The following is a 27,009-nucleotide window of genomic DNA, read 5'->3' on the forward strand; positions in this document are numbered from 1 at the left end:
TCCGTTAGGAAAGGTATACATTATTGAAACAGGTGTCAGAACCTGATGAATTTCCTTGCTGAGAAAGATGAATAGGTTATGCTTTGGCAAAATAAGTTTTCTGATAATAAACATAATCGTAGTTCATTGAAAGGGGTTGTAGGAGGCGATGCCATCTTTTGGAGTTAGGCAGCCCAGAGTGGGAGGATCTTAAAGGGACCCAATTAAAAGTTCCTCCAGCCCAGTGCAACCCCAGTTATGCTGTTGCCTATTAAAAAAAACAAAAAAAAAAAAAACAAAAAAAAAGCTTATGCAATTTATACACTTCACTTACTCAGAACACGGGCGGTGTTTCAAATGCAAAACAGCAGAATGGTAGGATTTGCTAAAAAGGACATTTTTTTGGTCTTAAATAAAGGACATGTTTCTCATGGATTAAAAGGAAGAAAAAAAATCATTATCGAATACTTTTATATGGGCTATTTGAGTCCCAAATTCCACAGTAGTTAATTGGGGCCCTTAAATGTTCTGAATGGGCACAGGGTGCCTTGGTTGGCAGCCCTATCAACATGTTAGCTTGTGATTGGGTTTTATTGGAGGCCCCAGCTCTTCAATATAATTAAATTCCATGCTCGTAAGTGGGACACAATATTTATTTTCTTAAATGTGTGCATCATGTTATAACCTTTTAGGAAGGCTGTGGATAGTTCTCTTCAGTTCGGGAGCGTTAAAAATAAATTAGTCTCCTTTTAAAGTTACTACTCATTAAACAACATCTCTTGGTTTAGAGTATTCATTTTACCTAGTAATCAAAAAATATATATAGCACAGTGAAGGTCTCTGTCTGTTTTGTGGAAGCTCAAGGAAGTGTTCAGGCTGACTTTGTGGATAATCTGCCTTCTGTTTAAAATTTTTAAAAAAATTAAAGACCTTAAAATTTGGCATCACCATAAAACAGCAGGTTTTTTTTTCTACAAAAAAAAAAAATCTAACATGCCACCAATTAAGAAGGGGGGGAAAATACACCATAAAAATCGTGATTGCGAGTTTACGTTGTGGTAGGTGGTTCCCTGCTTTCATTTGTCACTCTTATTAGAAAGTCCTTCATCATAAAAGGTAGGGTGTAAGTGGAAGTGTATAACTTACTTTATAGGAAGGTTTTGGCCAAAATAGGAATTAATCACTTTCCCTATTGTTACGTCAATTAGCTTGTGGTTTTGTTTTTTTTATTTTATTGCCCTCTGCACAACTAGATGTTTGTCCCTCTACACCCTCTGTCGGACTTAGGGAAAATATGATTCCATGTATTTTGGGGTGACATTAAGTTAGAGGAGGAAGGAAGTAGTAATTTCATGTGAGAAGTATCATGTGACTTATTAGTGATTTGTGTGTGAAGTGTTGCTGAGTAGAAACCCCTGGATATTACATCAGAATAAATTGGTACTGTACTCATAAAATCCAAGTTGAGGTGCCCAGCATTTTTGGTGCAAATTCTGATCTTCTGTACTTCATTTTTCCCCAACTATCATAAAGCTACTGGAAATGTCTAGGAAGACGCATTGTCGTTAACGGTATGCACACTTGCACACACCCATCTGTAGCATATAAATGTAAGTTTGCATGCAACGGTCTTCATTTCACTGGAACTCATTCTGAACTAGAGGCCTTCAAAATGGCTCTATCTAGATAATCAGCTCCCAGGTGAAAAAATCCTAGAACAGAATTTAAAACCAAGCCCATGAAAATGAGTCTTACGCTTGTGAAATCTGCATCTATCTTTAAGGAGCCGAGAGGACCTCATTAGCACTTTAGTTGAGCAGCAAATAAAGAAGTTGAGACCCACCTGCTTCATAAAGAAACAGCAACCCTTTTTTCTAGTTTCACCAACTACACTAAACATATTTTAAACTTCAGATGAACCACTGACAGTTTGGCTGTAAATTGGTTTCTAGCAAACCCACTAAGGAATTCTTCCATAGACTGTGATTTAACAGAATAGGATGGGAATGTGGCCAGCTGTTGGCCTGGCCCTCCCTTACTTGACAGTTAATCAGAATCCTGAACTTTCTAATTAGTGTTGTTGCTGTAGACTGCTTAGGTTTTCAAGCAATACTTCTTTGGAAATTCCAAATATTAGTTCTACTTTTGAGATATCAATTCAAAGGAACTAGCTGTTGATGTTCTCTCACTGCTAAACATTTGCCAGGATCATATGATTGCGGTTTAAAAGTATAAATACTCTACGTATTCATTCAGACAGCACCCTTGGGAACTTTTCTAGCAAAATTCATTATGTAGGAAAGTTAGAAGGCTATAATCTCAGGATTCCACACTTATTTAAAAGAAACAAAATATTTAAAATAAGGTGGTTTGTTTTAGTCTGTGTAAGTCAGATTGTATACATTTTATCCTAGAATTTAAATTGTATCTACATTGTAGATTCAATCTAAATTGTATCTACATAGGCAAATATCAAAATTGACATTTCCTGATAATTCCGTTTTCCTCTCTTTTAAGGTAGCGACGTTTGAAGATGGCTAGTATTCAGTAGGAAGTTTCTTTCCTTAAAATGTTCTATGTGACTGGTCCTGCCCTTTTGGGTTTACCCTTAGAGAAGGCTCTTGCCCAACTACCTCCTCAGAAGGGCCTAGATGTCCAGTTAAGACTTTCATATCTACCAGCATATGACATTCTCAGTACCAGACCTATTTCATATTTCACTGTTGCCCTGCTATTATCTGTTTACTAGTATAACAATGAACAGAAAGAGGAGGTCATCTTGAAATTGGTCCAAAGTTTTTATTTGGGGGCCATTGTGGTTTTAACTTTTAAGTGCAGCCCTTGTTGACACAATGACATAAAACCACTAGCATTTTTGTTCAGAATTTTGAAATGAAATGCATGCCACACGATGGACATCTGATGTGGCAATTTAAAATGAAAAATGCTTCAAGGTAGCTCTATGAAATCAGAAACAAGGAGGTCAAGACAGACCGTCATAATGATTCATTTTCCGTGATCCTGTGAATTGTTATGAATACAGAAGTAATTGCATCTTAAAATTTCCACATAGCTTTGTTTGGGGAGGTACTATAATTTATTTTTTATTACTTTGTATAAATGAGCTATAATGTGGTATTCAGATGGTTTATTTTTTTTCAATTATAGCTTACATTCAATATTATTTTGTATTAATTTCAGGTATAGGGTTAGTGGTTAGACAATCATATTTTACAAAGTGTTCTCGCCCTCTTCCCCCGCCCCCCCATATTTCCAGGGGAGGTCCTATAATTTAAATTTTGCTGTTACTGAAAGGAAATGGCCTTGATTTTGAAAAGAAAAATTTAAATTCGCTAATTTTAACATTCATTTCTTCCTAAGAATATTTACAACTCTGTACCAGGTTATTTTTTAAAATGTGCCTTTGCTGATTTATTTAATAGAAAGCCTTACTGGACATAAATGCTTTAGATTAGAGGTTATCCTCTTCCTGAAAAGGCATAATATTCATTGAAAAAGTGATCTGGTATCAAAGTTTTAAGACATCTTTGCTCTAAGATGAATTCCATAATGTTAAAAATGGGAGGTTTCCTTTGGCCTTATCTCAGTTTTTCTGGGGATAAATAGTGTATTCTTTTTTGCCATCATAGCTGTTTACTATAAAGTTATCAAACACCTACAGACTACAAACCACACAAGCCATGAGTCTAGAAATGTTGTGTTCTCTTGGGATAATTCCTGCCCTCCAAGTGCTTCTAGTCCATGCAGTGGCACGGGCTAGGAAATCGGATGGCCCGGAGAAAGCAGAAATTTGGCAAGTAATACAGGATAAACCCTTTTTTTTAATATATATATTTTTTAACTATAATTGACATATGTTCCTTTCAGGTGTACAGCATAATGACTCCATATTTGTGTATCTTGTGAAATGATCACCGTAATAAGTCTAGTTCAGTGGTCGGCAAACTGCGGCTCCTGAGCCACATGCGGCTCTTTGGCCCCTTGAGTGTGACTCTTCCACAAAATACCATGTGCGGGTGCGCATGTATAGTGAGATTGAAACTTCGTGGCCCATGCGCAAAAGTCAGTATTTTGTGGAAGAGCCACACTCAAGGGACCAAAGAGCCGCATGTGGCTCACGAGCCGCAGTTTGCCGACCACTGGTCTAGTTCACATCTATGTTATAACCTTTCCACCTGGAAGTAGAAGATGTTAAAACAAATTGCCTATTTTTTCATGATTGTTCACTATATTCAGGATATATAGTGTTTTTGTCAAATCACTGTTAGCTCAAAAACTTTTACCCAAATTTAAGTAGTAACCCTACATATTAAAGTTTTCCTCACCCCCTCAAAATGGTGAACATGGTGGAAAGAAAATTTAAGACAGTTTGTTGGTGACCCATACCTTAATAATTTTAGGTCTTCAATCATGTTGGAATGTTATACCAACAGACCCAAGAGTCATTTGTAGAGTTTTTCAGCTAAATTAGGGTCATTAGTAGTAAAATTAGAATAAAATGCACAAGTAGAACTCATTTCATCTTCTATGGCACTGCCTTTCTAAGAGGAATTTCTTTTTATTTTATTTTTTACTTTTTAAAAATTAAAAAAAAAAATCCATTACGGTCAACATTCCATATTAGTTGTAGGCGTACAGCACAGTGGGTTAGACATTTATATAACTTACGAAGATCAGAGGGATTTCTGCTGTGTTCATTTCAGGGGTGAAAAGTTGGTTTCCAGTGAGCACTCTTGATACTCGAAAGTACTGGTTCTGTCTGACACTGGCATAAATTTTTAGATGAAAAGCAAAATGGACCAGACTATTGGGAAATCCTATACAGTTCCCAAAAGGCAAATAGACACCGTTACAGCGCGGGGATTCCCAAATGAAAGGGGTCCCTTCGCCTGGGGAGGCGGTGGGATGTGACCTTGGGCCCTGTGCGCCTGGCTGTCCAAGCCGACAGCGGCCCTGACCAGGCTCACGCGCCCCCCCCCCCCCCCCCCCCCCCCCGCCTCCAGACCCCCGGATTCATCCTGTGCTTTGGTCTCTCCCAGGCACCTACCAGGGCCAGTGGGCCGGCGGCATGCGGCACGGCTACGGAGTGCGCCAGAGCGTGCCCTACGGCATGGCCACGGTGATCCGCTCGCCCCTGCGCACCTCGCTGGCCTCGCTGCGCAGCGAGCAGAGCAACGGCAGCGTCCTCCACGACGCGGCGGCCGCCGCCGACACCCCCGCCGGCACCCGGGGCGGCTTCGTGCTCAACTTCCAAGCCGACGCCGAGCTCGCGGGCAAGAAGAAGGGCGGCCTCTTCCGCCGGGGCTCGCTCCTGGGCAGCATGAAGATCCGCAAATCCGAGTCCAAGTCTTCCATCTCCAGCAAGCGCAGCTCGGTCCGCAGCGACGCGGCCATGAGCCGAATCAGCTCCAGCGACGCCAACTCCACCATCAGCTTCGGCGACGTCGATTGCGATTTTTGCCCCGTGGAGGACCACGTGGACGCCACCACCACGGAAACCTACATGGGCGAGTGGAGGAACGACAAGCGCAACGGCTTCGGCATCAGCGAGCGCTCCAACGGCATGAAGTACGAGGGCGAGTGGGTCAACAACAAGAGGCACGGCTACGGCTGCACCCTGTTTCCCGACGGCTCCAAGGAAGAGGGGAAATACAAAAATAATGTTCTGGTCCGCGGAATAAGGAAGCAGCTCATACCGATCAGAAACACAAAAACTCGGGAGAAGGTGGACAGAGCCATCGAAGGCGCGCAAAGGGCAGCTGCCATGGCGAGAACCAAAGTGGAAATAGCCAATTCAAGGTATGTAAGCGCAGCGTGCCCGGGCCTGCCGGGTCGGGTCGTGCCATGTCAATTTGTTTGTCAGTCTGTCGGTGACATCGCCAATAGGTCCTATCACTGCCAGAACCAAAGGTGGCAAGTGATTAAGCCCAATAGAGTCAGAGTCAGAAATGTCCCTGCGCTGTTCTGAAACTTTCCATCATCCAAAAACGTTGAAGGTACATTGAGGTCCCCTTCCTGCTCCCTGATCCTGACTGTGATGGAGTTCACGCAGGCCCTGTGTTTGTTTTCTGAGTCCAGAAAGTTATACATCTTTTCGAAATACTGCCATGGAGAGCAGGGTGCTTCCACATGGAAATATACCTGGTATAGATGAGTCCCTTTATCCTAATATGTCAGTTCTAAGTGTTTACAGCTCCTCCTGTAGAATTATCCTAATTTATAAAATTCAGGTTCTGTTTTCTGAAGCCTTTTAGGTGGCATTGGTTTTGAGAAAGCCACCAAGATCTACACTGGCAGAAGTTTGGAAGGTACATGACAAAATCAAGCGTGCCTTCTTGAAAACAACATGGGAGAGGCAGAGGCACGGAGGCTCCCAGAAATCGCCTCATTCTATGCAGGAAAGATTAGATCACTGTGTATTAAAAGGAAGGGGGGCGGGGAACCTGCCATGGACAGATGGGACTGTCAGTGCGCCAAGGTTGGGAGAAAGTAGAGCAGTAGAGACAGGCTGGAGTGAGGAGGAGAAGGTGGGTGAATAATAGATTGAGAAGTAGGGTGGATGTGGGCACAGAAGGTCTATGTAACTTGAAGTTTTACCATTAATAGCTGGGTTCAGGGACCCAACGAGAAGGATGGAGAAATCTGTTGGGAATAGAATTTTATGAAGGATGGATGTCATGTTAGACACAAAAGAAAAAGGGATGGTTGTAATTGGAAATATTTATTTTTCAGCCTTATTTCCGTGGGTACTGAGGGACCACAGTTGTGGGTGACTTGAAGCAGACATTTAGCATAGAATATTAACAATGCATTTACTGTCCATAGAAGTAAACCTCCTTTGAAGCCACAAAATATCATCATGTCTTTAGGCTTTATTCTTAGCATTGAATGAATGGACCCCACCTTTTTTTTTTTTTTTTGGTTGAAACATGAAAATTCTGATATTTGAACTTTTTCATGTGGCAATTTCATATACTTCCAGACCTATAAAGTTTGTGTGTGTGGTGTGTTTGTTTTTTTAATATCCCTATTCTATGGCTACTATACTTCTGAGTGTCTGAAACACTGCTTGGCAAATGGGAGATTTTGCATTATTTATAGCAGGGATGGGAAACGTCCCGCCCTCAGGCTGTATAAGGCACACGAAATCATTTGGTCTGGCCCTGCCAAGGCATTAGGGGCGAGTTAATTAAATGTTTGACCAACTATAGCAGGCTAATTTTTAAGTTGATCATTTTGTATGGCCCTCGAATGATGTTATAAATATCTAAATGGCCCTTGGCAGAAAAAAGGTTCTCTGCCCCTGATTTATAGATTCCTATTCTAATATTAAAAGTTTTTGAAGGTTTCCGTTGCATCTCCAATCAATTCTCATTTAAAGTTAGTATTTCTTGTTCATCAGCACAAACTTTTATGAGAGGTCTCTCCTGTCTTCACTGCCACGCATCTTTTATTTTAGATCTTGGTTTTCTGTGATCACCAAGCAGTGTATCTATCTGCTTTTCCATTTGCTTTGTCGATAGGATGTTTGCCACATCTGATCTTGCTGGCTTCCCTGGTCCTCAGCTAACTTTAAAACCAGTCATACACCTAGTCTGAAATTTCAAGCACACTCCTGGATTCTTCCATTTTATTTCCACCTTACAACCTAGTGCTATCATGGAGGCAGTTCAGTCTTGCCTGATGGAAAGTAAGCCATGCAGGACACTCTGGCATCAAAGACTTTTTTATGCTTTCTGTGATTACTGAGTTTATGATTAGTTTATATTGGAGGAATCTACATAATGAAAGGGAACCGCTTGCAAATACAAAGCTGATCTGTGATTATACTAGTATCATAAAACTCTTACCCAAGTCCTAGCCATGCCCTCTCTGCTGGAAGTCTTGTGGGAGTGCTATTATGTAGTCCGGGAATACTGTGTTATACAGTTTATAATCCAGAGTTCTTTAGCTTAAGATGTTACACTTTGCACTAGTTAACTTCATAAAAGACTTTATTTAGCTTTTCAAAAAGGCTTGGTCCATTATGCTCAGTCACAGGGCAAATGCTGCTCGATTCCACTTATGAAAGTATGGAAGGTGCCCAAACTCATGGAAACAGAGGGAGAAGGTGGTTGCCAGGGGCTTGAGGGAGGGGGACGTGGGAAGGTGGGGTTCAGCAGGTATAAAGTTTCAGTTTAGCAAGAAGAGTTCTAGAGGGCTGTGCACAGCATAGTGTCTGCAGTTAACAATATGCTAGTGCGCTTACTGTGTGTTAATAGGGTAGATCTCATGGTAAGCCTTCTTACCAGAATAAAAAAAAATACTCTTTGGATGATACACTAAACCAAAAATGCCCACTCAGTGAACCCTTTTATTTTACGTACTTTCACTGTTGTAGTCCCCATTGCTTTAATGACTACTTCAGATACTGAGCTTTGTAACTTGTCTTAGTAGGAAGTAGCTGAAGGACTGGCATTCACCCTGTACTAGCTCTGAGTTTAGTGTTCTACCTTCTTAGAAAACTTTTTTTAAAAGGAGGGTGGCAGCTTCTATTAAGTTCTTGGAGATCACTGTCTGGGTAGGCCTCCTAGCTGTCTGACTGTCATAACCCTGGCTCTAGAGCAGCGGTTCTCAACCTGTGGGCCGCGACCCTTCTGGGGGTCGAACGACCCTTTCACAGGGGTCGCCTAAGACCATCGGAAAACATATATAATTACATATTGTTTTTGTGATTAATCACTATGCTTTAACTATGTTCAATTTGTAACCATGTAATTGGGGGTCACCACTACATGAGGAACTGTATTAAAGGGTCACGGCATTAGGAAGGTTGAGAACCACTGCTCTAGAGGCTGGAAACAGATGGTGACAGGACAGGAGAGCCAGCCTACAGCAGTGACAGCCTTAGGCCTTTGCTTGCACTACCTTCATTTTATCAGATTAGAAGAAAGAGAAAGTGGGAGATGGGAGTGGCCAGCCCCACTGGAGCTAGGGCAGGGGTGGGCAAACTTTTTGACTCGAGGGCCACAATGGGTTCTTAAACTGGACCGGAGGGCGGAACAAAAGCATGGATGGAGTGTTTGTGTGAACTAATATAAATTCAAAGTAAACATCATTACATAAAAGGGCACGGTCTTTTTTTTTTTTTTTTTTTTTTAGTTTTATTCATTTCAAACGGGCCGGATCCGGCCCGCGGGCCGTAGTTTGCCCACGGCTGAGCTAGGGGGATGCATGGCTGCGAGCTCCCAGAACTAGAGCGAAGTGTCCGGGAAGGGACAGGCCAGCCTGCCGTGCGGGGCTGTGTCCTCCCGTCACCCTGTTTGCAGGATGTGGACTCTCAGTGCCCCAGCAGGTGGTAACAGCCACACCTAAGCAGGTAGTGTCAGGAGGGAGCCTTGTGTGGTCCCCTGCTCTGCTGGGGCCCCAGCCATAGCTGCGGGGGGGGGGGGGGGTGCGGGGGGGGGGGGGGGACAGAGCAGCCAGGTAGAGGGTGGAGGGCCTCAAGCTCAAGGTCTGGTGCACAGGTGAGCTGGCTGCATCTGCTCCCAGAACTCGAGTCTGGGTTCTGTGTTTGCCAATTTTCGACTTCAATATAAAAAATGACGTCGTTTGAAAAAATCCTTCAGGAAAAGTGTATTTCCCATACCTTTCTTTAAGTAACATATTACTATCTGATACCACTCTCCCCCTGCCCTCCATGCTCAGAATGACTCAGCCACAACAGCTTCCCTTTGGCTCTAGGATTTGGTTGAGCCCTTCCCACTGCCTGGCCCTTGCCCGGCTCCCAGGCCTCCCGCAGGCTGCTCCGTCCTCAGGTTTAGGCACAAAGTCTCTTCTTCACTGAGAGTCTCTCCAACTCCACACCCTCCCACCCCACTGCCATCCCCCCGGTCTCAAGCCCCCACTGGCCTACGTTGTCACTTTATTTCAGCCTGTTTGTTTAATAGCTCTTTCTCCAACGAGGTCAGAAAGCCAGGCTGCAGGCAGCTTTGCTCACCTCTGTATGCCCAGCCGCTGGCTTGGATCAGGGCACTTCCCTAAGGCCCCGAGTAAATATTTGATGAACGAGTGAATTAAATCCTCACTGCTTAGGGTCTGAACACGGCCAATGCTACTAATTCCGTGCTACTGGACATGTATAAGTCACCATTTTAAGAAAAGAAGCATCACGCTCATAATTCATCAGGCTCTACTCTGACCGTAGTCAAGGAAGTGCAGAAGATGCGGGAGAGTGAGTTGCAGGTACCCTTCCCTTCGACGAAGTCGACATCATTAAAGTGTCATAACTAAGGCAGGGCCAGGAAATGAGAGCTTCAGGTTAAGCCAAACTGTTATCACCATTCTTCATAGGTGTGAGCCGGCCCAGCAGTACATGCGCGTACTTCCTGTGAGCAGATAGGGAGACTCCAAAAAGTCATCCTACTTAACTGTCACAGCATTAGTTCATCCTGCATATTGGACATCACCAACACATGTGAGAAGTCAGGACAGGAGAGCTTGCTGCCTTTCCAAAATCGAAGTCTGCTGAGTGTGCCGCTGGCTTATTTTTCCTCTTGAGAGATTTTTCTGGTCTTGCCTCTTTAGGGTCATATTTGTAATGATCCTCAATAGAACAGTCCCTCACAAGATTGCTTGACTCGATTCGTACTTCACTTATTAGTCATTAAAACCCAAGGGCAGGCGTGAGTCCGTGCACATTGTGGATCCCAGTGGAACTTCCTACCACCAGGAACAAGCTTGACCTCCGCCACGTGGTTGGGAAGGGCAAGGAATTTGAAAGTCTTTGACTCTGTTGGACAGAAGGATTCTCTTTCTCTTTTGCAAATCAGAATTATAGTTTACATCCTGTCTGTCGTTCTTTCCTGTCTTGGGGTCATATCAGATCTTTGAAAACAATTTTGGATCACCTCTTCCGTGGACTTTTTGTTTCTTCTCCTGGGGCTCTGGTTCATTCTCAATTATTAGCATAAGTCATTTTTGCAGGAAGGTACGTCCTTGTAATGCCTAGCAAGTCATTTTCATGAAAACGCTGTTAAACGGGTAAAGAAATTTCGAAAGGAAATTACCTAAAATGTGGGAATTTACAGCTCACGAGAGTGTTAATTATTTTCTGTAGCTGTGCCGCCTGTGTTCTTCCATCTCTGCCTTTCTTCCTGTCACCTGTTATCCCAGCCCTTCTCCACACTAATCCCAAAGGCTCGGTTAAAACACTCAGGCGCTGAGTTGCAGGCAAGTCACCAGGAACGAGGACTGATACTTGCCTCTTTCTTCACAGGAGGGTTGCTGTAAGAGTTGAATGAGAGAGTGGGTGTCACAGGGCTTTGTAAACTGTAAATCACTATGTAGAGTTAATGTTTCCGAAAGCACGTCGACCCTGCAAGTACCAGTCCCCAAAGTGAAAGCTGACAGACCAAGAAGTCAGACTGGGATGGAGGTGGAGTGGCGGGGGAGGAAGGGAAGGCAGGCTTGGGAAGCAGAAAGAGGGATAAACAAGAGGAAAGGAGTTAACCCCCCAAGCTTGACCACTGTGTGCAGACATGAGGACTCACCCCCTTCCCAGCCTCAGGTCTGGGTGAAGTCAGTATACTGTCAACAGGCAATTCTAATTTTTAAGATGAAAGAAAATGCACAGGGAAATGGCAGATGTATTTCTTTCAAGCTACCCTGGGGCACTATTCTGAAGACAGTATAGGAGCGTTTCGGTGTATTAGTGTGGGTCACCAGTATCCTTGATGTGCGTTATCCGTTTTGTATTGCACATAAAAATGTTAGACACATATTTCTCCTCTTCGCCCACGAGCACCCATTTCCCATGCCGAGAGCGAGGAACCTGCTGCGCTTTCCTCCCGTTCCTCTCCAGGCTGTTTCAAGAAAGTCGCGCTTCTCTGTACCAAAGGCCCCGTCTTCATGGGCCGCGCAGTCACTGAGAATCCTCTGCGGGGGTGGACAGAGGGAGCAGCTAAACCAGAAAGATCGCCTGGGCCAGCCGCAGCTCCGTCCCACCCCCAGCAGAGGGGAGTCAAGCTAGGATAGCATCGTCCCCAGAGTCCTGGCTGGGGAACAGAGAGAAACTCCTGGCCCAGCCCCTGTCCTTCAACCCGGATCTCTATCACCTCGCCGTTGCGCAGGTCATTGCACAGCACATGGGAACACGCTGTGTTATGAGAACTTCGTAAGACGCCCCGAGGCTATCTTGTGGCTAAATATCTCTCTTTAAAAAACTCTTCGTCCAGCCCTTCCAAGTCCAGGCCCATTCAGAAACGGTGCGGCGTTCAGGTGGCCCTGTGTTTTAATGATGAACACGGAGGTTCAAGCGGTAGAGATTGAACGAAAATTGGTCTTGGGCCATCATAATGGGAGGCTCACACAGTTTTCCAGACGTTGGGCCCACGATCAACATACTTTTTGAACCCTGACTCAGGTGGGCCTGGCTCTCCACTTGGATTAAACAGAGAGGGCAAGGAGAAGATGCCGTGTGTGGTGTGGATGGGATAGGAGAGCATGTTCAATTCAGAGCTTGATGAGAACGGGAAAGAAAGGGAGAGGAAAAAAAACTATAATCCAGGGTGCTGATGATAAGCTCGGTTTGGGGACACATGTCGGCCTTGTTTTAACTGTAGAAATCTGCATTTACTTCAACAATACAAACTGCAGCAGGCCATCTCATTTAGCTCTGAAATACGACATTTTCGTGATTCTGTGAATGGGAAGCATTCAAGCAGCAGTTACATTGTAGTAGAGCTGCATTTGTAATGAAATCCCCCTCCTGTAATGTCTTCCGGAAAGCCAGAGGCACGGCGGCATTTGGGGTCCGTCCCAGGTGCTCCGCATGAATTTGAGCTTTGACCCAGAGAAACTCTGCTTTGGGGCAAGTGTCAAGTTCCGTGTGCACCTAACGGAGCTGGTGGCCGCCTCCTCCGGGCAGCTGCCAGGCAGCCCAAGCCGCCCACTCACAACTTTCCATTATGGATTAAGCTGACTGCCAATCTCACTTCACTCAAGACACCACACTGGACGCTTGCAAGACCAGTGCCTTGCAAATCTTTGAGATGCTTTTCTTATTATAGATGAAATATGAACATTGTGTTTAGGAACAGGATCCAACAAATGCCGAAGGTATTTATGTAAGTCATTCAGCTTTAGTACAACAGCCTCCTGAGAATTAACCAAATAAGCTTTTAATAATGTTGCCCTTCGATCTTAGTTGGTGTTTCCCATTTATTTGGATAATATACTCAGTTCAAAATAAGCTGCTTTATCAGAAATTTAATTAACATGTGAGGAATCAAGACTGCCTCCAAAATAGTGCAACTCTTTGAAGTCCAATCTTCTCAGCATTCCCCCGTGTGCCAAAAGAAACTGACTCAAGCCAAGGAAAACACACTCACTTTCTAGCGTCTTTAAAACAGTCACTTATGCCAGAGCTTAACAAATAATTGTGTGAGCTTTTAACAACTTTTAAGTAAGGTAAAAATTTTGCTGAATTTTACTGTAGCAGGTCAATCAAATTTTGATCTCGATTGCTTGGCCTAGAAGTCCCCCAATGTTTAACTTTTTGCATCGGTGTCAGAGTTTTTTTGAGTTAGTCTGTCAAGATTTCATACATTTGCGTCCATCCATTAGGGCCCAGGTTTGAGCGTCTATGGGAGGCCTATTAGTCAAAACATGTTGAGATATCCCATAAAAGCTAGAGTTTAGGGTTCAAGAGTCGAAGGGAGGAGCACCAGGTGGCGGGTTTGTTTACCTGTCACTGGTTCCCACCCCCTCTTGCTCGTCCCAGTGAATAGAGAATCAGTTCAGCTCTGGGCTGATAGATTACCTTGGGAAGATGCAAATGCCCTGACGGGTGGTACCTTAGCCCTGTCTGTCATCAGTTACATGTTAGTTAGCATTCTGGTTTGGATGCTCAACCCTTTTGATAAGGTTTGGTTCTTAAACTCAGGGAAACGTTGATTTTAATCGCCTCTTTGTGACATTAATTGATTACATACTATGTAAATGTAAAACTGTGATTGGAACCCAGTCCTTCCCATAATAGAGTCTAGTTGGGACAGAGAAAACATTTAATTACCTGTCGGATGATTGGCACCTAGCCGTGAGGTTAGGTAGCCCGTAGGAGGAGCTTAACCATAGCCTGGGGATGGAGGCATGATTTTGCAGGTGGTATCCAACATGAGAACCAAAAGATGTGCACCTGTTCTCCAGAAGATGGAGAAGTGTGCCCAGAACAACAGCCCACGTGTATTTGGGCCGCTGTAAAATATTGGGCACGGTTGGCAAAGAGAGTGCAAGGTAGGGGTGTTGAGAGATGAGGTGGAGAAGCAACCTCACTGACCAGTAAGGGGAAGTTTGGACATGATCCTCAAGACAGGGGAGGGCTTTTGGTAGTCTTAAACAGGAATTACCTGGTCAGACTTAGAAAGACCGCTTTGGTTACAGGTAGTATAGGGTTAGGGAAGAGTAAGGAGAGAGAGACCTGGAGAAAAATGAAGTCGTGATCTGCTAACTAGCAGGCTAGGGGAGAGTCCATGGGCTGAGCTAAGCGATGGCAGTGACGATGGAAAAAAGCAAATGCTGGGCGAGAGCCTCCCAAGCAGGCTCAATTGGACTTGAGGGTTGAATGCGTGCAGTGGACCTAGAAAAGGAAGCCAGTGTGGTTCTGGATGGCCCACCGGATGGGCGGTGGTCCTGTTGATTCACATACGGACCTGAGAGCAAGGTACGGGTTTAAAGAGGAAGATGAGTTGGAATGGATTTTTGACTTCTTGAATTTTTGAGGTGCTGGCCGCAAAGACAACAGGGAACATGGGCCTAGGATGCAGAAATATTCCCACTATTCATATGGAGCTCAGACCAGAACTCTGCGGAACAGAGATACTTAGGAGGCCAGGAACGGAACTGTATGCAGATGATGTTAGAAACAGCTCTTTTTAAGAAGCACAAATAAAGCAGTTCTCACATTAAGTGACCAGAAATCTGTTGCCTTTGAATAATGCAACTCGAGTATCAGAATGTCTGCACTTGAATTTGTGAAATACATGCTTTCGAAGATTTGTGCTGAAGGGACCCATCCAGTGAGCAAGATCCGCTGGCCTGTTTCTTTCTTGGCAACAGAGTAGAACAGAGTATCACCCTTGCAAATTATTATGCTAAAGAACATCATTTGGCAAACATTTATTTAGTGTCAGCTCTGTCCAAACATGGCAGTAGGCCCCAGGCATACAGAGATGAATCAGAAACAAAGCCTGTCATGAAGCACGAATACCCTGCTGATGAGCGCTTCTCTGCAGCTGGGCAGGTGCTGTGAGCACGGTGGGGCTGCAGGTCAGGGGGACACCACCCCCCTCCACCCCCCAAGTACCTAAGCCAGCCTGGGTGAGCCTGTCACAGACACTGTCTGGGGCTCTTTGCATGAGTGGCTCTCTGTGCCTGAATGCCTCAGCCCCAGCCCCTGTTCGTTGCCTAACCCTGCGGTAAGTTCCTCCAGGCCATCGGAGACAGTGTTTCTCCAGGTGCAGCCCACCACCCCCTGCAGCACATCTCAGGGGGTTCCTAAAAATCCCTGTCCCCCCCCCCCAACCCAGTGCTACATTAACCTTTCTCGGGGCAAGGCCCAGAGCTTCCCAGGTTACTGTTAGGCACACTCACGGTCACTAAGTGTAGCTTGAGTTTTGATAGGAATGAGATCATGAAGCTTTGGCAGCTAATTTTCTACTGATGGCCTTGGGGAGTCTTTAAAGGGAATTGAAGGGAGCCATCAGCCTTTGCGATGGAGTTACGGGGGCCAAGACCCACAGCCTGGCCTGTGGAGGAGAGGATAAAGAACCCAGTCAAGGTCAGTGTGGTAGAGAGGCAAAGGATAAAACTTACAGGAATTGATGGACCAGAAGTGATAGGTAAGGAATGGAGGCGAATCTAGTGTCTGATATTGCGATGGCTCTCAGTAATGTTAGTGAAAAGGTTCATTCATTCCCGAACATGGGGTAGTTTTGTCAAGCATATTAAACAAGTAATCTTCTGGGTCTCTTACTCCAGTCCATAAATCCTCACCCAAGGAGTGGGGCTGAGGAAGTGGGCAACTGGGCCCATTTGTCACAGAAAGTCCAAGTCCGGGCGACCTCCCCTCCATTTGTGTGGCTTTTGAACCTGAAGTCACAGGCCAGTTCCAGCGATGCTTCTGATGGAAATTAGTCAGTAAGCAAACATAGTGAAACATCGCTGACCATTTACTCTTCCAACTCCAGGTGTGTCCGCAATCAGAGGAGGGTGGACTGAAAGGGACAGTGTCCCCTGTGTCAGTTGCCGGGAACAGAAGCCAAATTACCACGGACCAGCCATGTTGAAGGACTCGTAAGGAGCGCAGGTCACCAAGCAATGGCCCTGATCTTCTCAGCGTTACTGTGCACCACGTGCACACTCAGGGCTGCGCTGGGCCTGGAGGGGGAGGGAGGGAGGGAGGAAGCCGGGCCCACGCCTCCATAAGCTTAGAGCTGCTTGCAGATATCTTACACCCACAGGAAGTAGTTAATAAGAGAGGTCACTGCCGGCCCTTCACTTCCTAGTGCTCTGCCTCGCTCCCTGCAGGTTTCCAGAATTCTCTAAATGGTCCGTCTTACAGAAATTGAAAGGGAATAGGTTGACTTGTTCAGAAAGCGCTTTCAAAGACTTTTGATGTAGCTTCTTAGGTGGGTTTTTCTTTTTTCATGTTACTGTACAAAGTTGATAGTAAAAGCATTTTTCAAGATTATCTTATTCTTCTTGCACTTCACTAAATTGGAATAACTTTGAGCCTACTGTTGGAATGATGAGAATCTGATTAAGGAGTGAGCCGTCACTAAGGTTTAATTCCATAAACGAAAATGAGGGAAAGGAAAGCATATTTTGGGATTTTTTTTTTTCCTTCAGAACCTTCAGTGATGTGTTAATTTTGTGGTGTTAGAATTGTTACGAAACTTTGTTGTTGAGAAGTTTTCTTTAATTACAGTTGCTATATTGGTAACAGTTATAACCGTTCCAGAGCCTCCGCCGTATTTGGTGCCCAATAAGATCTTAAAGATATTTCAAGGGAAATAGAAGGCGTAAGCCAAAAAAGGAAAGAAAAATAAAGTCTCAAATGACCATCCCCCACACGCAGGGTCTGTGTAAACGTGTGTAGATGAGTCTACGTGAGCATGCGTGCATATGAATGCTGGCCCTGAAGAGATGCCGAGTAATGAGAAAAAGGAGAAAAACTGGAGACAGCCTGAATATGGAGGGGTTCCTAGGATAATTGGTGGGTCTGGTGCCAGATGGAATTGGTCTGGAATGATTTCATAGAGAATTGGAGCCTTGAGCAATATTTTGAAGGGGAGCGAAGCCATGGTTTTGTCACAGGGGCAGACGGGGGTTTTGCCAGGTGGGGGAGGGACAGCGTGTCTGGTGACTCACAAGCGAAGAGAATGAAGATCGCTCAGAGACCATAAAGCCCAGCCGTGCTCATTATCCGTGGGCAGGACTGTCCCTGTGCCTTGCTGGAGACCTTACTGTTAGCTTCACGGCCTTATTACTCTTCTCCTAGTGTTCGGTGTCCTAGCGACTCCCACTGCCTACAGAACCTGGAATTAGGGGTCTTTCATATGCAGACACCCTCGTCCTGCCACCAGGAGAAATGATCCAGAAAGGCAGTACCTCTGTGGAGAACGGTGGTGCTAGTCTAAGATTCCTGAAAATGAATGCTTTTGGTTTGTAGAAAAGAATACACACAACAGGGAAGTAGGAGGCTGGAGATGCTGGCTATAACGCTTTTGTATGATTCAGACTGTAGAGCTTCCTCCTCGTTTTGAGAAGTCTTACAAACGTGTGCACAAAAGTGTATTCAGCCCCCCGGTGGGCTGTGCACCCCCCTGCTGGTGCATGTCATCTAAGAGACACAGTGTGGTGCTCTGCCGTGGTGTGAGCACAGCTGAGTCATAGAGAGAGAGGAGGACAATTAGATAAGGGTGCTGACTGCTCAAGGATCTGAAAAGCACCATCAGGTGTTATGCAACGCGCAAGTGGAAGCTGCCTGAGTTCCCAGCAAGTAACATGAGCAAAACAACATCTGAGGAGAATGGTTTGCGCTGCCGTGCACAGGGGTGGATCCCGGCAGCAGCTGGGACAGAACCGTGAAGGACAGGAATAAATGTGTCCAGCCGTAAAGAACTGGGCCCTTGAAATTTGCAAATATGCAGCTGGTTTTGTCCAAAGGAGTTAAAACGCTAAGGATCTGAGCATCGTTAGCTCAGAGCACAAGGGCTCATGAATTATGGTGGAGACATTTGGGGAGGAGGATAAGGAATCTTTTGACTCATGGGCATTTAAAGGAGGAACAAAACGAGAGATGAGAATCCTGTAAGAACGGTCACTCTCAAGGCTTGTGCGTGTAAGTGCTTCCAAAGGAAAGGAAAACATCAAAACCAAAGATTTACGTTGTCCTCCATAATAAAAGAGTTGTTCAGAAAGCGAGTAGAGAGGGCTGGGGTAGAGAAATTTGTAAGGAATCTTCCAGGATAGTGATCCATGTGTGGAAAGAAGCAGGGAATTATTTTATCCTAAAACACACGAAACTAATCAAAGACAAGGTACTGAACCAGGTTTGAGTGTGGTTATAACTAACATATCTATTTGCATAATTCCATGATTTAAAAATCAAACCAAAATAACAAATTTCCCCCTTTTTTTAAATTTACTTTGTTAATAGAGTAGCCATTGCAGTATCTAGCTCAAGCATGTCAAACTCAAAGGCTAACACGGGCCAAATAAACGAGGCACTCGGTCCACGGGCCACGAGTTTGACATGCTTGATCTAACTAGTCAGTCAAAGGGTACTCAGAGCTTTCATGGAATCCTCACGCTCACTTTTGTTTCAGACGAAGTCCATATAAACAAATGAAATGAACATCTCTGACTTTCTTTGCCTTCCAAAAGGCATCTTTCATTTTTATTAGTTACTGTGTGTGCAAAAATGGATCAAGAGAATGAGCACAGACATGGCTTGCGTGGAGATACCTGACTTTGTAGTTAAATAAAGAATGTGGAAGCTTTGCAGTGGCTAATTTCAGGCCCCAAACCTTATCATCCAGGGCTGCACTACAGGAGGGCATGCGTAGGTGTGTTACTTTCTTGGAGTGGGGAGGTAGCATGGAGAACAGTGGGTAACTTAGGGGGCCCGCAAAGAGCACTTGGATTCAGCTTATGATCAAAACCAAGGGGGTCCCAGGGGTCTGGGTTTTTTGTGGGGGTTTTTTTTGTATTATGTTCCATGATACCATCTACGGCCTTCCCTGGTCCCTGCTCTGACCTGTCATCTTTGTCTAGCCCAGCCGTGGGCAAACTACGGCCCGCGGGCCGGATCCGGCCCGTTTGAAATGAATAAAACTAAAAAAAAAAAAAAAAGACCGTACCCTTTTATGTAATGATGTTTACTCTGAATTTATATTAGTTCACACAAACACTCCATCCATGCTTTTGTTCCGGCCCTCCGGTCCAGTTTAAGAACCCATTGTGGCCCTCGAGTCAAAAAGTTTGCCCACCCCTGGTCTAGCCTCTGGGAGCTGGCGTGTCCCGCTGACAGTCCGGCTTCTCTGCAAATCCTAGTGGCAGCTCTCTGCTTGAAAGGACCCCCTTGCTCAGCCGAGTGTGAGAAGTCCCCTTCCTGCTAGAAGGCAGGCGGGAATGGGGTGTTGATGAGATGCAGGGGTCTCTCTTGAGCAGTCTGATTTTCCTGTTTAGAGAAATCTGGTTACATGTCTGTTCTGTTCTAGTCCATCAACCGTGTTCTTATTACTCATAAAACAGGAAAATATGAAAAGAAAAAGTACTTTTACTAAGTGGCAAACACCTCTTAAATGAATCAAAATACAAAATTATTTATATTACATGCTCTTCGGGTATGAACTGCTCTTTCAAAGTCATGGGGTACAGCCCTAGCTAGTTTGGCTCAGTGGATAGAGCGTTAGCCTGCAGATTGAAGGGTCCTGAGTTTGATTCCGGACAAGCATGCACCTCGGTTGCAGACTCAATCCCCGACATGTGGCAGGCCCACCAGTCGCTGTGTCTTGCTCACATTGATGTTTCTCTCTGTGTATCTCTACCCCCCTCTCTTCCACTCTCTCTAAAAATCAATGGGGGAAATATCCTCGGGTGAGGATTAACAAAACAACAACAAAAAAAATCATGGGTCACACTGAGTCATGCTTTATATGTTTGTCTGTAGGAGGACTCTGAATCAGCCAGAGATGTAAAAGCTTAAGTTTTCAAGCCATGGAAATTAAAATGGGATTTCTTTGTAGGAAAAAAAAAGTTTTTAGGCAAATTGATATAATTATAGTCCTTGTACCAAATAAGTATAAAGACCTTTAGGAACTTAAAAGAGGCTGTGCATAACTGGATTTTCTCATGACATTTGCAGGATTTCTTTTTCTCTTTTTTCAATTTTTCCTTTACCCCTTCCATTCAACCTCTAGAATAAGTATGAAATCCTGCTTGCTTAAATTCTAAATACTTTTTACAACTCTCAAAAAAAAAAAGAACTCTGAATTAATAAGGACTGAACTAATGAACAGCAAAGCTATATAGACTTACTAAGTTTTCCCTGATAATTAAGCATAAATCTAAAGCTAGCTGGAATCATTTTCAGTAAGAATAAAATGTTTACTTATGCGACACTTGAGAAGAAAATGATATGAATAGATCGTTTTTTAGACTTCAGTGGCCTGTTCTGTTTATTAGTATACTAGGCTCAATGCACGAAATTCGTGCAAGGGGCTTGGCCCTTGCAGCCACGGCAGCTTGCCTCAGCCCTCGCAACCCCGGCTTCATCTGGAAGGACATCCGGAAGGTCGTTCAGCTGTCCAGTCTAGTTAGCATATGACGCTTTTATTATTCTAGTTACTGTATAGCAGTGGTTCACAACCTTTTTTTGGCCAGGCCCACCTAAGCATCTCTAAAATCCTGATGCACCCCCCCCCATGACATATAATTCTTATTCAAAAAGTAAACTCCTGTTCACATGGAGGAAGCCTAAAAGGCCATTAACTTGATCTAAACAAGCTTCCAAAGAACATGGCATCCATGAAAGAGAAAAAATAAAAGAACAAAAGGACAGTTGAAATGCTGAGGAAGAAATCACTAAGAAATTGTTAAAAAATAATAATAATATGGAGTGATATGAAAAAATAGCAAATAAAGTTTCAAGTTTCAAAACGTAATAGAGAACTGAAATGCACAAATATGTCACTATATATATACATATATATATATATACACTATATATGAGGCCCCTAGAACCATAAGAAATGCAAAAACTTTACTGATAAATAACTCATTCTCAAATTGCCCCCCCCCCTTAAAAATCAAATTGCCCCCTGTGGGAACCACTGCTGTATAGCTAATACGACCAGTTCTATTTGTTATACCTTGCATGGAACCTAGCACAGATGTCAAGACATTCTAGGTACTCTAAATACTTGGTTTTCATTGATTTGTCATATTTGAGTTGGTATTCTTTCTTAGAGATTTTGAATCTGCAGGGCAAGGCTAAGATCTAAATGGATTTCTCAATTCATATATCAGCACAATACATCATATATATGTAAAATCTCTATATGGAGGTCACGGCGTAAGAGTTACTCAGTTTAATGGAAATGATTGCTCATTATGGAAAGTCCTCTGTGGTCAGTGAGACTGAGTGAAAGGAGGTGACTGGTGACCTGGAGACTGAACCCGCTTCCTGAACAGGCTCAGATCAGGGCCCAGGAGCAAGGCACCAAGAGATCCATCTGCAGGTGCCCTGAGGGAGGACACCCAGATCTCCCTCATGGCACTGTGCCCCCCACCCCATGTTTGGTGATGAGGATGCTAAAATGACTCTGGGGACTTACTAGATGCAGCTAAAGTGAGAGATTTCATTCAAATATTGGCTAATTAAATATTGCTTAAGCCTCAGATGTCTCAACCCCCAAATGGGGTGACTTGGTACCTGGCAATTCACAGGAAGTTGGGAGAATTAAATGAGATTAGTGTATGCGAATGTCCCTAACCCAACAAATAGCACTTAATAGTTAGTAAACAAACTGATAGGACAACAATTGTTGAATGCCTCCATGCTGAGTATTTCAAAGAAACCGCTCTTGCCCTCCTATGCTGGGGCAGGAGATTGAGAAGAAAACCAGGTATTATAAGATGTGACCTAGCAAATGACAGTGTGTGTATATATAGACTGACCCAGAGTGTCCCAAAACACCTGGAGGGACCATGGGAGACTTCAAGGGGTGGCTCTTGAGCAGCCTTGAGGACACAAGTAGGTGTTTCCAGGAATAGAGAGCAGAAGAAGGGCTCTCCAAGCAGAGGTGGCTGCCAGGGCAAAGCTGGAGGATTAAAAGCTCTTGCTGGTTTCTTCCCTGCCCAAACGCTATTGTTATTTATATTCATGTAGACCCAGGGCACAGAGAGGCAGTCCTAGCAGTTAGTGGTTAGGACCATGTAGTATCCACCCCACCCCATCCCCATCTGCTTTCCACAGTTTCAGTTATTTGTGGTCAATGGTGGTCCAAAAACATGAGACGGAAAATTCCAGAAATAAACAATTCATACGTTTTCAATTACGTGCGACGCTGAGAAGCGTGATGAAATCTCGTGCTGTCCAGCTCTGCCCTGCCCGGGTCATGACTCATTTCTTTGTCCAGTGTCTCCGCACTATAGATGCTCCCTGCCTGTCAGTCACTTAGGAGCCAGATGGGTCATCACAGAGCTTGTGTTCAAGTAACCTTGTTTTACTTACTAATGGCCCTACATCATGCCCACCTGGAGTGGCTATATTTGAGCGTCGACCTATGAACCAGGAGGTCATGGTTCGATTTCCAATCAGGGCACAGGCACAGGTTGCATGCTCAATCTCCAGTGTGGGGTGTGCAAGAGGCAGCCGATCAATGATTCTCTCTCATCATTGATGTTTCTCTCTCCCTCTCTCCCTTCCTCTCTGAAATCAATAAAAATATTTTTAAAAATTATTATGCCCCAATCACAAGATGCTGGCAATTCAGACATGCCAAATAGAGAGGACCTAAAATGCTTCCATTACGTGGAAAGGCCTGGGCGTATAGGGAAAAATGCACAGTATCTATAGGGTTCGGTGCTATCTGTGGTTTCAGCTATCCACTGGGGGTCTTGGTTTGTATCCAGAGAAAAGGGGGGACGCCTCTACACCACAACCAAGTGCTGGGACTCAGGCAAACGGCTTAACCCTCCCACGTCTCATGCTCCTTCACCTGCCCCGTGGGGGAAAGCAGTAATAGTTCCTCACAGGATTATCGTGGGGTAATTAATACATTTGAAGTGGAGCGAGGATGCTTACTGTTTCATGTCAGAGTAAATGCTGTAGTCATGTCAACCGTGAATGAATGCCTGCTCTGTGTCAAGCAAGTAGAGTTGGTGGCTTGGGAGAGACCAAAATGAGAAAAATATGGCCCCTATTCTCCAGAGAGTTTATAACCGAGTGACAGAGATGGATCCGTGAACAAGTAGCCGCGCTGCTGGAAATGAACCCGGAGCCGCGTGGAGGTGGGGATAGGGGCATCACCAGAAAAGAGGTTTGTTGCCGGGACGCGGAGGGATCCTTGGGGGAGAGGGTGGGTGCCCACGGAGTCCTTTGGCTCCGTCGTGTGTGAGTCAGGGCAGGTCTGGCCAGACTGCGGTTGGCCCCGTTTCATTCCCTGTGGCTGGCTTCGTCTTGGCTCCCACCCGTCTACCTGGCCAGAGTTCACATGCTTCCCTTCGAGCTGCAGCTGGAGAGGTGGATGGGGAGGTGCCTGCTACCAGCTTGAAAGAGGTGCATTGGAGAGAAGTCAGGTCACAGGTCATGTGACTCCCCTCCCAGCTGCTTGGTTGTTCCCATCCTGTTGCTCTCCATTCTAGAGGCCCCCAGGACTCCCATGGTGGAGGGAGCTCCCTCAGACCCGCGGGCGGCACCCCCATCACTCCCTCAGTCCAGACCAGAGGGAGGTCTGTTGTGTTGTGGAAGCCGAATCTGAGAAAGTAAAGAGGTTAGTGCAGCCCTGCCCGCAGCACCCACCCTGTGCCCGACTGTGTCCCCTACTGTGTTCACGTGTCCCCCAGCCCCCCGGCTCCCAGGCCAAGATCGAAATGCCTATCCATTGGCCCCAGTGTCTTCCAACAGTTGGGTCCAAACTCTCCTGTTTCTGGCAAAAATATGTCACAGGTGTGGTGTGTGCCTGGCTCTGTCCCATAGTTTCAAGTGTGATAAATGCTGCCTCTTCTCTTTGACCAGTCTGGTCCGAAGTCAGCTCAAATTCAGTCTTGTTTCGGGAAAATCGGGGAAGAAGTGAGCATGAGCTGGCTGCATGGCAAAGAACTTCAGGGAGAAAACTTAAATAAATCTTTCATACAGCAGCCTGATGTTTGCCCAGGGAGGTGCAGGGAATTCTCTGGAAGCCTTTCTGTATTACGGTATCGTAGTTAAGTCTTGGCTCGGTCACTGTTTAGCTGAGTGGCCTCAAGCAAACAACTTGACCTCCCCAAGCTTTAGCCTCCTCCTCTGTGCAATGGGCACGGTAGTTCCCAGAGCCTCCTCACAGGGTTGGAACGGGCACTTCCATGAGTTGGCGCGTGTCGGGTTTGGAGTGGTGCCTGGCACCAGGAAGCACTGCGGTCTGAGCTCTGACTCTTATTACGGGCACAGAGAGAAATTTGGGGTGACGTCATTCCCCGCTGCCTCACTGGCCATACCTGAGGACATGATCGTGCCTGTGAGCCATGATCCAAGGCTTTTGCGAAGTTCGGGTGACATCTCTGTTCAATGATTGGGTTGACATCCATTGGCATTCCTAGGTCTCTGGGAAGGAGAGCTGTAGAGATTTTCACCCAAGGTCTGGAGTAGGAGGAACACTTTTCTCCTAATGCATCACACAGACGAAGAGAAGCCAGCCAGTGGTGAACAGGGCGCACCTCTGTGTGAAGTGCCTGAGGCCACTCCAGGTGTGTGCACACTGTGGCCAGAGCACAGGTTTTTGCGATGCAGGTTTCCTGTGGAGGCTCAGATCAGCCTGGCTCATACCATGTGCCATCCGCTCGGGACGTTTAAACAGCTCTGAGCGGAACACCTGTGCCTTTGTCCTGGGTCTTGCCTTGTGTAACAGGATTTGCACAGTTGGACACCTATATGCTTGCATGTCTATATTCCCACGTCATTATTTCAATCAACTACTTCAGAAGAAATAGCTGGACTTGAAAGTGTGAGAAAGTAACGTTAACATGAGGTAGAAAATGCTCCTTATAATACCTTTCTGTTTAATTAATGTAAGAAAGTGTGCAAGTCTACCATAAGATTATTAAGGTCGTATTATATCCTTTCCTCAGTGTGTCTGTTTAGGCTTTAGGGAAGTACCTGAAACCAGACTTTCCCCCTATACAGTTAGGTCAATTGTCATCTGCAAAATGGCATCAGAAGAATAGAGTAAAATAGGGAGAGTCAGTACCCACAGGCCCGCATGCCATGAGTGCGTGACAATTCATGCAAGCCCTACGCCACTGACCTGGACCACAGTGAACTTGTCGATGCTTCGTGAGAGCATGGTCAGTGCAGAAGTGAGCAGGACATAATCCCGCTGTCCGGCATCCTGTTCCCCAGGAGCGAAATACAGCAAGTCACTGTAATGCACGGGGAGGCATGAGTGCTGTGGGCAAGTCAGTTTTCCACTGTCTTCTCGGGGCTGGATAAGGTTTTTAAAGCCAAGGCTACATTATCCATGTGGGAGCATCGGGAAAGGTCTCATGGGGAGGGGGTGACAGTTGGATCTCAAACCATGAGAAGGATTTGCCAGGCAGAAATGGGGGTGGGGAGGGGGAGGTGTTCTAAGCAGAGCAAAAAGTAAAGTGGGTGTGGGCACAGCAGCAGTCACAACAGAGAACATCTCGTGATAGACGCAAGGCCCACGGAGCTTCTGAATATTTGTGATGCGTGTGCATTTTTCCAATTAAGTGCCTTTGGGGTTAGATCCTTTTTTAAAAAATATCAAAACTTGAATTATCTCTACAAATCCATTAGACCATCTTGTTGTTCTTGCTTAGAAGATGTATGTTATCATCTTTCTCTAAAGAGGACCACACCGTAGCTGGCGGCATCTTGGTGATGGATACAGACGCTTGCTGCCATGGCGGCACTTACGTTGTTACGCTGAGATAGTCGGTTATTTCCTTTTAATCCTGTAAAGAAATGAAACCGGATCTAACTCCACTATTGCCCCGTCTTCTCAAATAAGGTTTCTATAGAAAATGTGTTTTCCCCTACTGAAGGCAGCATGGTGTCGTGGATCCTGTGGGGGAGAGTAGGGGTGTATTTCTTTGGACTGGTTTGTTGGGTCTTTCAGAGTTCACGTGGCAGCCTCTTTTCTGATGGCTCATCCACTCCCACCACGTGTGACTGAGTCCATGTTGGCCAAGCAGCAAACTTTCAGTACATATCCTCAGTCCATGCACAAAAGCTTGAGAGATGCGCCTAAGGCCAGGTCAGCCCTGTACCATTAAGATATGTCCTAGCTCTTAATGAAAATGTATGAAGCGAAGATGATTGAAATAACCTAAGTCTGTTGTGACCATGATGGAAGTCTGTTGCTGCATGACCTCTGTTGGTTTGGTGTTGACTAAGAAGAGCGCACACACTCATCTCTCCTGGAGAAATTGTCCCCGGCCTCCAATTTCTGCTTCACCTTCCTGGTTAAGCGTGTTCTCAAAAAGCTCACCTGCTCCCTGTCTCTTGACTTCTGCCTCTTGCTTTTTTCTTCCCTTTCTGCTCCCATCCCTCTACCCCAGTGATGGCGAACCTTTGGAGCTCGGCGTGTCAGCATTTTGAAAAACCCTAACTTAACTCTGGTGCCGTGTCACATATAGAAATTTTTTGATATTTGCAACCACATTTTTGATATTTATTTTATATATTTAAATGCCATTTAACGAAGAAAAATCAACCAAAAAAATGAGTTCATGTGTCACCTC

The 27,009-nt window shown here is 45.1% G+C and overlaps 1 protein-coding gene across 4 annotated transcripts in view; it reads left to right on the forward strand.

The window, feature by feature from the left end:
- Positions 1-27,009, forward strand: part of JPH1 (junctophilin 1) — an 86,966-nt gene that overhangs the window by 1,598 nt on the left and 58,359 nt on the right. For all 4 annotated transcript variants that reach the window (XM_059672869.1, XM_059672870.1, XM_059672868.1 and 1 more), the window contains exon 2: positions 5,040-5,799. In XM_059672869.1, the coding sequence (XP_059528852.1) occupies positions 5,040-5,799 (760 nt within the window). The remainder of the gene's footprint in view (positions 1-5,039; positions 5,800-27,009) is intronic.

Source organism: Myotis daubentonii, chromosome 17 (genome assembly GCF_963259705.1).
Source record: "Myotis daubentonii chromosome 17, mMyoDau2.1, whole genome shotgun sequence".
In the NCBI taxonomy this organism is placed as follows: Eukaryota; Metazoa; Chordata; class Mammalia; order Chiroptera; family Vespertilionidae; genus Myotis; species Myotis daubentonii.